The sequence below is a fragment of the Xenopus laevis genome, chromosome 3S (assembly GCF_017654675.1).
Source record: "Xenopus laevis strain J_2021 chromosome 3S, Xenopus_laevis_v10.1, whole genome shotgun sequence".
NCBI classification, from domain to species: domain Eukaryota; kingdom Metazoa; phylum Chordata; class Amphibia; order Anura; family Pipidae; genus Xenopus; species Xenopus laevis.
The window spans coordinates 125,597,792-125,608,959 of NC_054376.1; the positions used below are offsets into that span (position 1 = coordinate 125,597,792).

Genomic DNA, 11,168 nt, shown 5'->3' on the forward strand with positions numbered 1-11,168 from the left:
TGGCTCTCTACCATCCTGATATGAGTTCTGGGGAATTTATAGATGGAATTGCCTCTGTACATTCTGCTGAGTTCTTAAGGTAGATCTCATGATGGCGTCAGGTGGCAAAGTCTGAGCACCCCTGCCTTAATATCTTTGAATTTAAAGAAAATAAATAGTGAATGTAAATTACAAAAGTGTTTCGAATAGCCCCTCATCAATTTTACATAGGGATGCACAGAATCCAGGATTTGGTTTGGGGTTCAGCCAGGACTCGGCCTTTTTCAGCAGGATTCGGCTGAATCCTTCTGCCTGAACCGAATTCTAATTTAAATATGCAAGTTAGGGGCGGGGAGGGAAACAGTGTGACCTTTTTGTCACAAAACAAGGAAGTAAAAAAATGTTTTCCCCTTATGATTAGTTTCAGTATTTGGCTGAATCTTTCTCAAAGGATTCGGGCGAATCCAAAATTGTGGATTCGGTGCATCCCTAGTTTTATATTCTTATTTTAAAGGTTTACTTATCCTTTAAGGGAAGATTGTACCTTGTAAAATGAAAATCCTATTGCTGAGCAAATGTTACTCTTAAAAAACTGGAACACTAAAAAACATTATTAAAAAATCCATTCTACCCACACTAATAATAGATCTACCCTGCATAAAGTTTATTAATATCAACGCTTTATTAAAAAAAATACTGTGAGAAAAACACTGCTTTCTGTTTACTGAAAAATGGCGATAGGACGACTCACTCTGCAGGATCTGCGCTCCACATCTTCCCTGTTAATGAACGGCAAGTCTATATCCTTGATTATACCAAACAGGAAGTGGTAAAGCAGGAGAATTGGTTCATATATGGATTAGCCGCTCTGCATGGATCTGTGAGAGTCAGGGAGGACATAAGCCTAGCCAGTTGTGTGGTTTTTGGGAGAGGTTTGATCTCGGCTTGGTGCCAAGACCTCATTGAAATCGCCTGCTATAATCACTAGCGCATGTGGGTACAGGGTCAGCTGATCTGATAGTGTTCGTATAACCTCTGAGTCAAAAGGGGGGGGTGTGGATATTAGCAAGTAATACCTCACAGGTGTGTATGTAGCAGGGCAGAAACAGGTACCTTCCCTTGAGTGTTAAAGGATAAGTAAACCTTTAAAATAAGTGAATGTAAAATTGATGGGGGGCTATTCTAAGCACTTTTGTCATTTACATTATTTATTTTCTTTTGATTCCAAGATATTAAGGGATACATGTACTGTTAATATGAATGAGTAGTCAAGGAAGTTGTCAGGAGAAAGAAAGAGGCTGATGTTCTTCTGCTTAGGAAAGATGTGAGAAAGGTTTCTAATTCTTTTCCTTAGCAGAAGAACATCAGAGCAGCCTCTCTTTCTTTAAAGTATTGGCTGAGCGTATCTCTGCCATCGTGTAGTGTAGCGTGGGCTCTGCTCTGGGTGTAGGTGGGTCAGCTTTGGGCAATGTCAGTACTGGATGCTCACTGCCCTCTGTGCCTGTTGGGGAGCTGGGGTTGCTCACGACCTGTTCCGAGGAGCCGACATTTTGGGAGGCTTCCCGGGCAAACTTCTCTAGCCGAGCCAAGGTATTGAGTGCTCGCTTGTGTGCTGTGCCCCATTAGTTGTCTCTGGGGTAGGGGTCGCCAAGCGGGTTCTTCTGGCTATGTTTTTGGTGTATTTTGCAGATGAATCAGGATATTTACAGGGTATTTTTTGGCGGAGCTCCTGCTGGTGCGTGCGTCCACATCAGTGGTCAGACCAAGCCCACCCGGGTTGTTCACCTTTGAGTTAACTTTTAGTATGAAGTAGAGAGGGATATTCTGAGACAATTTGCAGCTGTTTTTAATTTTTTATTATTTGTGGCTTTTCAGTTATTTAGCTTTTTATTCAGCAGCTCTCCAGTTTGTAATTTCAGCAGTCTGGTTGCTAGGGTGCAAATTACCTCAGCAACCATGCACTGATATAAATAAGTGACTGTAATATGAATAGGACAGGGCTGAATAGAAGGATCAGTAATAAAAAATTTGTAGCCTTACAGAGCATTTGTTTTTTAGATGGGGTCAGTGACCCCCATTTGAAAGCTGGAAAGAAGTCAGATGATAAAGAGAACTATATATAAAAAAAAAAAAATGAATACCAATTGAAACGTTACTTAGAATTGGACATTCTATAATATACTAAACGTTAACCACCCCTTTTTCAGCCTTTTAATCAATATTTAACTACTAATAGCAAGCTTGGCTTACTTGGCAGTTATTTTTGAAGACCCAAAGTTATCAGTGAACCTGTCTATGGACTTTATATATATATATATATATATATATATATATATATATATATATATATATATATATATATATATATATATATATATATATATATATATATATATATATATATATATATATATATATATATATATATATATATATATATATATATTTCTTGTATTCAGCTAATCCTGGGGCTGCGGACACTCTATTGAGCCAAAAGTCTGGTAATAGAAGTCTAAAAAAAAACAAATACGCCAGAAACTGCTAGAAATAGAAAATGAACATATTGAATGAATTTGGGTCAATTTACATCAATTCAACTTTTACTGCTAAGGATGTAGAATCTACGTTGTTGACAAGTTATATGTTCTCCACAGGGATTTCATTTTTGTGGATTCCATTCCTGCTGGCAGTAAAAGAGATAAACGGTTGTTACTGCAGTAACTGATCCTAAAAGAACGACTTGGCTACAGATTGAGAGCAGCAGCAAAGACTCCTTCACAGACTCAAATATCTCCGGAATCAGTCTATTTATTGAGAAAAGACCCCCAAACCTGGGGCCTGACAGACAGTATAGATTCCCCGGATGAATAGTCCTACCAGGGAGGTGACATGGGCTGTGGGTTCTGTAGATAAGACATTACTACAGCAGAGATGGATAACCTGGGGGGAAACAATACATTGATTATTATTAATTAGCGCTGGAATACCAAGAATCTCCATCCCTATTCCAAGCCCCAGTGGCACTCGATCAGGGACAATTATGTCTCAATAACCCATCTCTTTACCCAGCTTCTAGATTTCATCATTCCAGCCTCACAGTTCCCTCTACCCAGCTTTACCCCTGCCCCCTCCATTACTCCCTCCCTGGTCTCTCTTCTCCACAATTCCTTCTCCTCATTAACCCAACAACTACATTTCCCTGGTCTCTCTCTAACCCACAATATTTATCTTCTCTTGAAATCTCTCTATATATTCTTATCCATACTGTACTTCCACCCCCTTTTCACCATAAAGGAACAGTAACACCAAAAAATGAAAGTGGTTTGTAAGTAAAGTAATAAGAATATAATGTACACCCTGCTTTTGTAAAACTTGTGTGTTTTCTTTAGAAAGACTACTATAGTTTATATAAACAAGCTGCTGTGTAGCCATGGGGCAGCCATTCAAGCACAGGATACACAGTAGATAACAGATAAGTACTACTATAGTTTCTATAAACAAGCTGCTGTGTAGCCATGGGGGCAGCCATTCAAGCACATGATACACAGTAGATAACAGATAAGTACTACTATAGTTTCTATAAACAAGCTGCTGTGTAGCCATGGGGGCAGCCATTCAAGCACAGGATACACAGTAGATAAAATAAGTTCTGTAGTATAGAATGGGATTCTTCAGGATTTATCTGTTATCTACTATGTATCCTGTTCTGAATGGCTGCCCCCATGGCTACACAGCAGCTTGTTTATATAAACTATAGTAGTACTTATCTGTTATCTAATGTGTATCCTGTGCTTGAATGGCTGCCCCCATGGCTACACAGCAGCTTGTTTATATAAACTATAGTAGTACTTATCTGTTATCTACTGTGTATCCTGTGCTTGAATGGCTGCCCCCATGGCTACACAGCAGCTTGTTTATATAAACTATAGTAGTATTTATCTGTTATCTACTGTGTATCCTGTGCTTGAATGGCTGCCCCCATGGCTACACAGCAGCTTGTTTATATAAACTATAGTAGTATTTATCTGTTATCTACTGTGTATCCTGTGCTTGAATGGCTGCCCCCATGGCTACACAGCAGCTTGTTTATATAAACTATAGTAGTACTTATCTGTTATCTACTGTGTATCCTGTGCTTGAATGGCTGCCCCCATGGCTACACAGCAGCTTGTTTATATAAACTATAGTAGTACTTATCTGTTATCTACTGTGTATCCTGTGCTTGAATGGCTGCCCCCATGGCTACACAGCAGCTTGTTTATATAAACTATAGTAGTACTTATCTGTTATCTACTGTGTATCCTGTGCTTGAATGGCTGCCCCCATGGCTACACAGCAGCTTGTTTATATAAACTATTGTAGTACTTATCTGTTATCTACTGTATATCCTGTGCTTGATCCATTAAAATACTTTAATTTTTTGGTGTTACTGTTCCTTTAAATTAGCCATAGCCCTGAAGTAAGCAAGTCCCCAGTTTCCTTTGGCCTCCTGTAGGACTTACATAAAGCTGCTCATCATTTGCTTTGTGTCTTCGGAGCTGCGAGAATTGGCGAAACTGATAAAGGAGCAATACACTGCAATCCATGCACACCACTTCAGCTAATAAGGGTGAGAAATTTGAAACAATTAGTATGTATTTAATGCAGAATTAAACATATGTGTATCAAGAGTTTATCCGTATAAATGTATGTGAGTCAGAAAGAGGATGCTATTAAAAGGAATTTAGATACAAACAACATGGCAGCTTCCATCCATTTACTTGGTCTGCACATATGACGCAGCATGTATGAACAGGATAGGATTTTTCTCTTAAAGGATAAGTAAACCTATAAAATAAGTGACTATAACATTGACAAGGGGGGCTATTCTAAGCACTTTTGTCATTTACATTCATTATTTATTTTCTTTTAATTCCAAGATATTAAGGGATACATGTGCTGTTAATATGAATGAATTTTGTTACAACAGCGCCACCTGCTGGTCAGTTTCCCACCAGTCTGACCACCAAGTAGTCATGGAAGTTGTCAGGAGAAAGAAAGAGGCTGATGTTCTTCTGCTTAGGAAAGATGTGAGAAAGGTTTCTAATTGTTTTCCTAAGCAGAAGAACATCAGAGCAGTCTCTTTCTTTCTCCTGACAACTTCCTTGACTACTTGGTGGTCAGACTGGTGGGAAACTGACTATAAAAATGATATATTAAAATTCATTCATATTAACAGTACATGTATCCCTTAATATCTTGGAATAAAACATAAATAAATAATGAATGTAAAGTACAAAAGTGCTTAGAATAGCACTTTCAACAATTTTACATATATTACATCACTTATTTTTATTACATCACTTATTTTAAAGGTTTGCTTATCCTTTAAAGGGGTTGTTCACCTTCAAACACTTTTTCCAGTTCAGTTGGTTTCAGATACATCACCAAAATAAAGACTTTTTCCAATTACTTATTTTCTATGTGTAACTGTTTTCCTAATATTGAAGTGTAACGTGTCATTTTTCACCTTCTAAAGCTCTGAGAGGGGGGGGTCGCCGACCCTGTAAGGGTAGAGACACATGGTCAGATTTGGGAAAATCTGTCGCCCGGCGACACATCTCCTCTTCTTCGGGGCGACTAATTCCCCCCAAAATGCCTTCCTGCCAGCTAGAATGTAAATCGCCAGTGGGGTGGCACTCGGAGCACTTCATTTTCGCACAAAGCCTCACGAGGAATCTTCGGGCGAGTTCGGAAAACGAAGCGGTCCGAGTGCCATCCCGACGGCTATTTATACTCTAGCCGGCGGGAAGGCAGGGGAAAGCAGTTTGGGGAGATAATTGCACCAAAGAAGAGGAGATTAGTTGCCGGGCAACTAATCTCCCCGAATCTGACCATGTGTCTCTGCACTAAACTGTTCTAAATTGATACATTTAGTTGATCCATTTCTTATGTTTGTCCCTGCTGAGCAGAATCCCTGAGTTTCATTACAGGCAACTGTTAGACTTGATACAATAGTTGCTGATACTCCAGAGATGCTGCTGAGAAATGGATCAACCAATTGTACCAACTAAATGAATCGACTAAATGAATCAACTAAATGTATCAACTAAATGTATCAACTAAATGAATCAACTAAATGTATCAACTAAATGTATCAACTAATTGTATCAACTAATTGAATCAACTAATTGAATCAACTAATTGAATCAACTAATTGAATCAACTAATTGAATCAACTAAATGTATCAACTAAATATATCAAATTGTAACAGTTCAGAATCTGCTCCTGGATCACTGAGCTGCCAGACTCAAACAATAGAGACATAAATATTAAACTTGAATTTTGGGAAAAAACTGTAAAAAAAATAAAAGATGGAAAGCAATTAAAAAACTTGTGTTTTTGGTGAACAATTTGAAAACAACTCAACTGAACATAAGTATTTGGAAAAACCCTTTTAAGGGTCAGTGCGCACGAACAGATTCGGGGAGATTTAGTCGCCTGGCGAATAATCGCCTCTTCTTCTAGGCAACAATCTCCCCGAACTGCCTAAGTGTGTCTTCCCGTCCACTATAATGAAAAGTCGCCTGCACTAAAGCACACGCGGCACTTCGTTTTCCGAAGTTGCCTCACGGGGAAAACTTTATGACTTTGGAAAACGAAGTGTCGCATGTGCTTTAGCGCAGGCGACTTTTCTCCCGGAATCTGCTCGTGTGGACTGACCCTTATGCAAACAATCTCTGATCCTCCAGGCACTAATCCTAGCTCAGCGTGTGCTATAAAGCCCCAGCTATACAACACTATCTGGCTACGTCTAAACGGTGTATGATAATAGGATTATCCCTCCTGCAATCCAATTTATGCTGCTCCTAATATCTTCATAGACTGTAAACTCTAGGGTAGAAGCAGACAACTTTATCGCCCCAGATTACATAGAACTACAATTCCCAGCAGTTTGCAGTTGACTGATCTCCACAGATACTTAAAGAAAGCCATAATCTTGCCCATTACTTACCTTAAGCATGAGGCCACACATACTGAATATCATCCCCAGCAGGTTCATATAATCCGGTGTAGGATCATCTAGAGTAGGGGAGCTCTCTGTGGTTGGGGCTTTGTACCTATGCAAATACAAGTTTATTAGGATTAGGGGAATCTAGTGTGCGCTTTACACGTCTTCATTATATATTCTCTCCAGAAGTTGCCTTCTCTTATCCCATCCTTACACTTAAAGGAGAACTAAACCCTAACAATGAATACGGTTTAAAATGGCATCTTTTATATAGTGAACTTACTGCACGAGGCTAAAGTTTGAGCTTGTCAATAGCAACAATGATCCAGGACTTCAAACTTGTCACAGGGGGTCACCATCTTGGAAAGTGTCTGTGACACTCACATGCTCAGTGGGCTCTGATTGGCTGTTGAGAAGCTAAGCTTAGGGCTCGTCACTAATTATCCAGCAGAAAATGAGCTTCCCTGGCTGTAATATAAGCTGATGCTACAGGTTTGCTGATTATTCAATTCTGATGCTAATTGCACTGGTTTCTGTGCTGCCATGTAGTAATTATGTGTATTAATTACTAATCAGCCTTATATTGTGACATTTCTATTCTATGTGTACTGTATATTGTGAGTGGCTCCCTAAGCTCAGTAAGTGACAGCAGCACAGAGCATGTGCAGTGAATCAGCAGAAAAGAAGATGGGGAGCTACTGGGGCATCTTTGGAGACACAGATCTTTACTGCTAAAGGGCTGTGGTTGCCTTGGGCTGGTACAGAAGCACAAAACATCATGTACAACATTTCTACCTACTTCTTTAGTTAGGTTTTAGTTCTCCTTTAAACTGCCCCATTCAACTGCAAAGCTCCCCTCTCGCTAATTCTGAAGACTGACGAGTCTTCGTGTAGAGTTCAGATTTAGTCTATAGGTGTTGGACATGTGTGTAAACCACATTAAAGCTCAAGGACCCCTCTATAAAACACATAATTCCCCTTTGCAACTGGACCAGCCTGGGCAAGTCCATTGAATAAGCTACACGCCCATAATACATTAACTCCTGTGGTTATATCATATAGCAACTCTATTGGTTTTAACTGTATTCTCTGGCAATTAATTGAAATGGATGACGAATGTGTCTCTTACAGCTGTGGTTGAACTAGAAGTCTCAGTGATGTCAGGTTTAGTTCATATATAGAGGGAGGGAAGTTTTAGCATATAAATATAATACAGGGCATATTATCGAGTTACACGTAGAAGGAACCTCGCCCAGACAAACCCCTTTCTTTCCAACGCCAAAACCAGCCCTGAGCACTGGTAGAGTAAAGCTATGGCTGCTGGGCAGCTGCTTCATTCTAGGGAACAAGTATAAAACGTCCCATTGCCTCACCGGTTTATTTTCCCCGGTCTCCTCGGGTCGTTCGCTCCGTTACCCGTCATCTCTCGCTGGATTTTGGCTTAACAGGAAGCGTCTAATCCTGATTCTAGTGATGACCCAAGACAGCTGCTCCCCACTTCCGGCACTGACAGCGGACGTCCGGGGACACGTGATCACAAGAACAGGAAGTGTTGGTGGGGAGGAGCACGTGGTCAATGTTTATATCACCAGGCTTCAGAATGTCACAGCAGGGGCAGGAGAGGTCAGACAATGTGCATGTGATTAAGTGGGGGTTGGGGTCGCCCATTTCTGTAGTGTAGTGAGTGTCTCCAAATCGTCCCCCTCACTCTGCCCTTGGCTTTCTAACAAGTAGCTCCATATTCAGATATTAAAGGGGTTGTTCACCTTTAAATTAACTGTTAGCATACCTCCCAACATTTTGGAAGTAAAAAGAGGGACAAAAATTTTTTTTGGACGTAGAACAGCAAATTTTTTGGGCCACGTCCATTTCTGTGGCCACACCCCCTAATTGCCATGTTCATTTTACAAAATTTGGCAGGTTATGAAAGTTTGAAAATATTTCTCCTTATCTAAACTGTTTTTTGTGTCTCAAAATTGTTACAAAGTATCTTATTTGCACCTGTTAGCTGTTCTGGGCTCTCTGCTAAAAGCCAATTAAGTGAGAAACTTTGTTTCTTTTTCTGGCTGTTCAGTGCAGAGAAAAGAGGGACTTTCCAGTACAAATGAGGGACTGCGGGTTGAGCTGTCAAAAGAGGGACTGTCCCTCCGAAAAAGGGACAGTTGGGAGGTATGTGTTAGTCTGATGTAGAGAGGGATATTCTGAGACCATTTGCAATTGGTTTTCATTTTTTATTATCTGTGGTGTTTGACTTATTTCGCTTTTTATTCAGCAGCTCTCCAGTTTGTAATTTTAGTTATCTGGTTGTTAGGGTCCAAATTCCCCTAGTAACCGTGCACTGATTTGAATACGAGACTGGAATATGAATAAGAGAGGCCTGAATAGAAAGAGGAGCAATGAAAAGTAGCAATAACAATAAGGGGCACATTTACTAAGCTCAGGTGAAGGATTAGAATAAAAAATACTTCGAATTTCAAATATTTTTTTGGCTACCTCGACCATCGAATTGGCTACTTCGATCTTCGACTACGGCTTTGAATCGAACGGTTCGAACTAAAAATAGTTTGACTATTCAACCATTCGATAATCGAAGTACTGTCTCTTTAAAAAAAACTTCGACTACCTACTTCGCCACCTAAAACCTACCGAGCATCAATGTTAGCCTATGGGGAAGGTCCCCATAAGCTTTTTTTGATCGAAGGAAAATCCTTAGAATCGTTCGATTTGAAGGATTTAATCGTTCAATCAATCGAAATGAGGTAAATCCTTCGACTTCGATATTTGAAGGATTTTACTTCAAGGTTTGAATATCGAGGGTTAATTAACCCTCGATATTCGACTAATAGTAAATGTGCCCCTTTATGTGTAGCCGTAAGATGGCCATAGGCGCAGAGATTCGATCGTAAGAATCGAGGATTTGTACGATTTTCGGACCATGTGTGGAGAGTCCCGACATTTTTCGTCCGGCGGAGATCGGTCGTTTGGTCGATCGGACATGTTAAAAGATTTCTGTCGGCTGCTGATAATCTCTGCGTGTATTGCCGATCGTACGATTTTCAGAGGGAGACTCACTAGCTTTGTCGGACATAACTATCGTACGATTGCTGTCAGGGGCAGAACATTGCTGATCTGTTCTTTTACTACTTTATTTAATCTGAATGGTTAGTGGCAGGTCGGGAGATGGGGACGTCCGATCGTCTGATATTGCAGGTAAATCTGCATGTCTATGGCCAGCTTTAGATGTTGTTTGATGGGGTGGATGGGACTCAACCAAAGACTACACCCTCTTTGCTGCCCTGGGTGCTGAAAATGATAGTTCAGTGATCGCATAAACCACATGAACTGACCTGCCAGAGCAGCAGAGAATCTCTTGGTGGCTTCAGGTCATTCCCATCAGCCCCAATTTATTCCCTCCAAAGGCCTATACAGTAGCTAAAGCATTGAGCACCGTTTGATTATTTGCATGGCCCGGCCTAGGGGGACCCCACAAAGCCTGTATTCCCCAGACTGACTATACATATATATTTGGATTTTTTATTATTATTAGCCACAGGTATGACCAATGAACTGGGGGAACTGTCAGGATGGGAACATAATTAGAGAGACCTAGCCAGTAGTTATATGCAGATTACAAACTCTATCACCTGAACTAGCACCCAAGTCCTCAGACCCTTATTTTTAACTTTACCTGAACCTGCTGGTGATGCCATGGATGGGAGAGGGGCCTTTCACTGAGGTCACCAACACAAAGAGCTCCCTGGAAAATGACAGCAAAGGTAATAGCAATAACTGGAGCCACACAAACGACCCCACTTTATCATCCAAACTCCCCAACCCTCGGGTATTGGATATATTTGTGCATCACTAATGCCAGTCACTAATCTCCTGTGCATTTCTGTATAATACCCGGTTTTACGCTGGTTGTAGGTTGTTACACAACAGTTCCCAGAAGTTGGGTGGAGATGTAGATGAAATGCAATATTGAAACTTCTGCTTGTTTATAGAGTGAAGATGGAAAAGACCTTTCCTCAGATAAGATCTAACACATATTGATGCCACACTTCTGTGTTTGTGCCCTATGCCAGTATATTGCTGAACCCCGACGTGGCGCAGTTGCTCTTATTTTGGAAGTGCCGGTCCCCCAAAATCCCTACAGGCTGAAGCATTGCAGACAAAATGCATAAAATCTAAATGTAA

The 11,168-nt window shown here is 40.4% G+C and overlaps 1 protein-coding gene across 1 annotated transcript; it reads right to left on the minus strand.

Annotated features, from left to right (window-relative positions):
- Positions 1–2,730: 2,730 nt before the first annotated feature.
- Positions 2,731–8,595, minus strand: wdr83os.S (WD repeat domain 83 opposite strand S homeolog). The gene is made up of 4 exons (XM_041588926.1): positions 8,345–8,595; positions 6,975–7,080; positions 4,482–4,579; positions 2,731–2,919 (listed from the first exon to the last, which is right to left on the minus strand). Exons 1-4 carry the CDS (start codon positions 8,392–8,394, stop codon positions 2,853–2,855), a joined length of 321 nt encoding a protein of 106 aa, XP_041444860.1. The 5' UTR covers positions 8,395–8,595; the 3' UTR covers positions 2,731–2,852.
- Between the last annotated feature and the right edge of the window lie 2,573 nt (positions 8,596–11,168).

Excerpts from the sequence above, each read along its gene's own strand:
- wdr83os.S (XM_041588926.1), bottom strand. The coding sequence starts at position 8,394 with ATGACGGGTAACGGAGCGAACGACCCGAGGAGACCGGGGAAAATAAAC. Across the intron at positions 7,081-8,344 it reads AGACCGGGGAAAATAAACCG|GTACAAAGCCCCAACCACAG; the intron begins GTGAGGCAATGG and ends GTATTTGCATAG. Across the intron at positions 4,580-6,974 it reads TGTGTGGCCTCATGCTTAAG|CTGAAGTGGTGTGCATGGAT; the intron begins GTAAGTAATGGG and ends CACCCTTATTAG.